We start from the raw sequence: 4,099 nt of genomic DNA on the forward strand, positions 1-4,099 counted from the left end.
CATTTGGTGATACTCCTTGTCCGTTGCTTTCCTACCAAATTGATGGATTTACTACGTACTACGAAATATTACGAGAGGACGAAATGTCTCTCGCGAAGCGTACAAAACAGCGCCGCGGCGAGCGGCAGCGACTGTGCAATAACCTAACAGATATTTTTCTGACCATCGGCGCCGAAGTCTATCTTCTAGGCACTCTAGCAGCACCAATGTCGATATTGAGTACAGAAACATCTAGGGAGCTCGTCCCAAAGCTTCGGCTCTGGTGGAAGTCTGCTCCGCGACCAAATGCTTTAAGTCTTACTGCCGCGGAACTTTGCTCCACATATTCTATTGCTGCGCTGGTTTCTTCCTGTCGAAAACGTAAAATTTCGAGAATTGCCAACATAAGTGGTATGTAACCCACTTTTTATTACCGTTATCTCCTGATACTGATACTCCCAAGAGCAAGAGCCAGTCCCGAATCTGCCTTCCAAAATCGAAAGCGTTTCCCCATGGCCCATTGTGGGTACGGAGGACTTACAGCATAGAAAGCGGAGACGTATTGAAGAGGATTATCCCACCTTTCAAGAGATTACTTCTGGAGAGAGAAGTACGAGGTTTGAGAGTTCCCCATCAACACATCGCCGAGGCACGATAAGTAAGGTCTCAAAACACCTTTACACTTGCCAGTCGAGGCTAATAGCATTTATAGCTAAGGCGTTGAGTCCTGATGCTAACATCACCGGTACATCTAATGCGGAGATCCATCCCAGCGGACAGGTCTTAAATCTCACACTCAGCAGTCTTCTCAGCTTTTTGCAGCAGTACCAGGCAAACGATGTCAACTTAGAGATGAGATGTCCATACATTGGCGTACCGCTACCATCTATTGAAATTGGCTTGGGATCAACTCTTGGATTAAGTGGAACGTTGCAGTTTTCTCTCCGATTAAGTGAATTATTAATTCAATACATGCTGGAACCACGCATGCCAGAACAAAATGTACCAGGACGACACTGCTCGTAATGAACCTAATGGCACTGACCGCGGACGAAAGCCGTTTCTTTCGCAACCTCCTAACGGCTCCCAATGATCCCCGGTAGATTTCAGGACCTTAAGCAGCGAAAGTATCGGATCGTAGGTGTTCCTAGCAACCTGCAAGTCTCTCCCTCCTTTACAGCAACAATAACGAATCCATCTTCATTCGGACCAGTGACCACATTTCTTATGTCTTTCCCAAACACTCTAACAGCTCCTTCAGCGCTTTTCTTGATGATAAGTATAGCACGAACCGATGAGTCAACCGTTTGGAAGTTTTTGCCAATGGTTTGAGAAGAATCTAAAACAACGTTCTCCCCAGCCTATAATATACTTAGCAAATTATTACTTCAAATCAGTTTTTGGGCTTCACCTACCAGACTTGCAGCTTTCTCTTCCAGCTTCGCCGTGTCCCCAACATCATCAGCTGAAACTATGTGAATTTCCATCCGGATATGCGGGTGTGTGGTATAAAGTGATCAGTGGCAACTGAAGAGATCGGGAGAAGTATTTGATCATTCGGCTCTAAATAAGGATTTGAAAGTAGTAGATCCCCAGTTGAAACAGTAGACTTGAAATGAAGAATTGCCTGGAAACCGGACGTGCTGCCCCCGCCATGGCGTCCTTCTTCTAATACTAGGGCCGCTAGAACTTCATTGGAATCGGCGTCAGCGGCGCCGATCTTCCTGCGCGGCTCTGTTACTCCTGACCGTTGAGGATCTTTGCTTGCTTGTATGACGAACACGATAAGAAGTGATTTGGCCGATCAATTGTGGGTGTCGGAGGTTTGGGGTCTTTGACTGTTGGTTGAGGTGGGTAAGCGTGGATTAATTAATGAGTGGATATGATTCATATTTGGTCCGGTCCGGTCCGGTCCAGTCCGGGGACGCACCGCACCCAGCAGCCTCGACACCACGTGTTACAGGAGCATCTATCCAGGACTGCTGCTGTCTCCCAGGCATGCCTCACGTTTTCAACAGCCGACAGTTGGCCCCAGCAATCATTTCCGGATAAGCACATGAAATAATTCTGCGATGCGATTATAAGAACTCCTTGCTCTTTCGGTCCTCGGAGCATACTGCACTATAGAGATACCAAAAAGATTCATCACCATATGCCTTGGTCAGCGACCTTCAGCCCATCCCGCAAGCGTCAGCATCCTGGGTCACATTACAACACTTCGCGATATCAGTTGAAAAGGCAGAAGCTCAGCGATTCAGCATCAGCGTATTGGGATAACCTGTCAAAGATTTGGTTAACCAAAGAAGCACTAAAAGAGCTGGACCGAAGAAACAGTCGCCCGAGACCAACCCATAGGTTTATAACTCGACGATATCTCGCTGAGCTCAACAAAGGCCGTGAACCTGTTCAGTTTGCTCCTGACTTTCTCCACGATTCTGCCCCCAGTTGTTTAAAGCAGATAAAGAGGATTTCAAGACTGGGAGGACCTGACCTGTCCGACCTTAGAAATGTATGTAACTGCAAATCCACGCACACATATCCGTGCTTACGATTTTAACCCAGTATCCCAAACCCGAAAATTTCCGCGATCAACCAATGAACTCAAACAAATCAAGGTCTCGTAGTAGAAAGCGGCGCGCAGAATCTCCTCCATCATCACAAACTGGTGATACTAAGGGCACCACGAAGTCCACAAGCACCACAGCCTATAGTCGGAACTTCCAGCAGCACCTAATCGATCATGGAGTCTATCCACCGGAATATAGGTATCCGGACCGTCGCAAGCCATCAAAACCGAGTAACTGGACGGAGATCAATGAAAGACTAGCACAACCAAGAGCTTCACTTTCGCCCTCAAAGTTTTCTGAAGATCGCTTTGAAGACTTCCGAGAAGCAGACGCATATGCATCTAAGGAGAAACCAATTACAAGTTCGGTTGTACCCATTCTTGATGGCGATGTTGGTGACGCTAAGTGTGTTGGAGGGGATTACCTCTTTGGAAATCTTGCTCCTTTAACTGATGGCACACTGGCTCAGGCCAAACCAGATCACTTCTACGGCGCGCGTCCTGAACAGCTTGATCGTCAAATCCGCAACAAACTTAGTGACCATATCATTCCATCAACGCAAGATGACCTTCCAATGGTACCAAACTTCTTTTTGGAAGCAAAAGGCCCTGATGTATCCTTGGCTGTAGCTACACGGCAGGCTTGCTATGATGGCGCACTAGGCGCTCGGGGTATGCACGCTCTCCAGTCATATCAACAAGACGGATCAACTTACGACAACAGTGCTTACACTCTTACGTCGACTTATCATGGCGGTACACTCAAGCTATATACAACTCATCTCGCTGAGCCTGAAGGCCCAGGCAGTCGCCCTGAGTATATTATGACCCAGCTCAAAGGCTGGTCGATGACCAGTGACCTGGGGACCTTTCAGCAAGGAGCATGCGCATATCGAAATGGTCGGGACTGGGCAAAGGAAAAGAGGGACGAATTTATTAGGACAGCAAATGAAACAAACTCAACGGCTCAATCTCAGCTTCTTCATTCAACATCTCATAGCCAGACAGCTTCCGAGGCAGCTCCTATCATGGACGACTCTGATGTATCAACATTGTCTGACGATGCGGAGTATTCAAATGCGCAATGGAGCTTCGCAGCCACAACCGAAGAAAAAGCAGAAAAAGAGATTCTTAGCAGGAATGCCAAGAAGCCGAGAGTTAGTTCCATTGGTCAAGTAGCGGGTAACAACCTAGATACTCAGTGTCCGAATTGATGACAAATAGGGCTTATCATGCGCAGGTGGGGACCATCCAGCCCAGGTTCCCTTTTTGGGGTTGATTAAAGTCACAAGAATAGAACTTTTTTTTTGGAGGGGGGGGGGAGGGGGGGTATACGGCGAACGCGCGAGGGCCATCTGGATCGGGGGCGATTTCCTTCTGCTCTGAGGCGGCCTTTTCAGGCCAGTTTCATACCTTTTTTTGCCGGACCAGCGCAACGCAATCTGCCCACCACACAACCGCAACAACGAGCGGACGGAGGGATTCACTCAGAGCAACTTGTCAAAAAAACGCAAGAAACAAGAATACAAGGCATGCAAGACGCGGGAGATTCCC

General features: G+C 47.9%; 1 protein-coding gene across 1 annotated transcript; it reads left to right on the top strand.

Annotated features, from left to right (window-relative positions):
- Positions 1-2,486: 2,486 nt before the first annotated feature.
- HCAG_04638 (predicted protein) lies at positions 2,487-3,759 on the top strand (the record flags this gene model as incomplete). The annotated part of the gene is made up of 2 exons (XM_001540748.1): positions 2,487-2,492; positions 2,542-3,759. 2 exons carry the CDS (start codon positions 2,487-2,489, stop codon positions 3,757-3,759), a joined length of 1,224 nt encoding a protein of 407 aa, XP_001540798.1.
- Between the last annotated feature and the right edge of the window lie 340 nt (positions 3,760-4,099).

The sequence above is a fragment of the Histoplasma capsulatum genome, genomic scaffold (genome assembly GCF_000149585.1).
Source record: "Histoplasma capsulatum NAm1 scaffold_4 genomic scaffold, whole genome shotgun sequence".
In the NCBI taxonomy this organism is placed as follows: Eukaryota; Fungi; Ascomycota; class Eurotiomycetes; order Onygenales; family Ajellomycetaceae; genus Histoplasma; species Histoplasma mississippiense.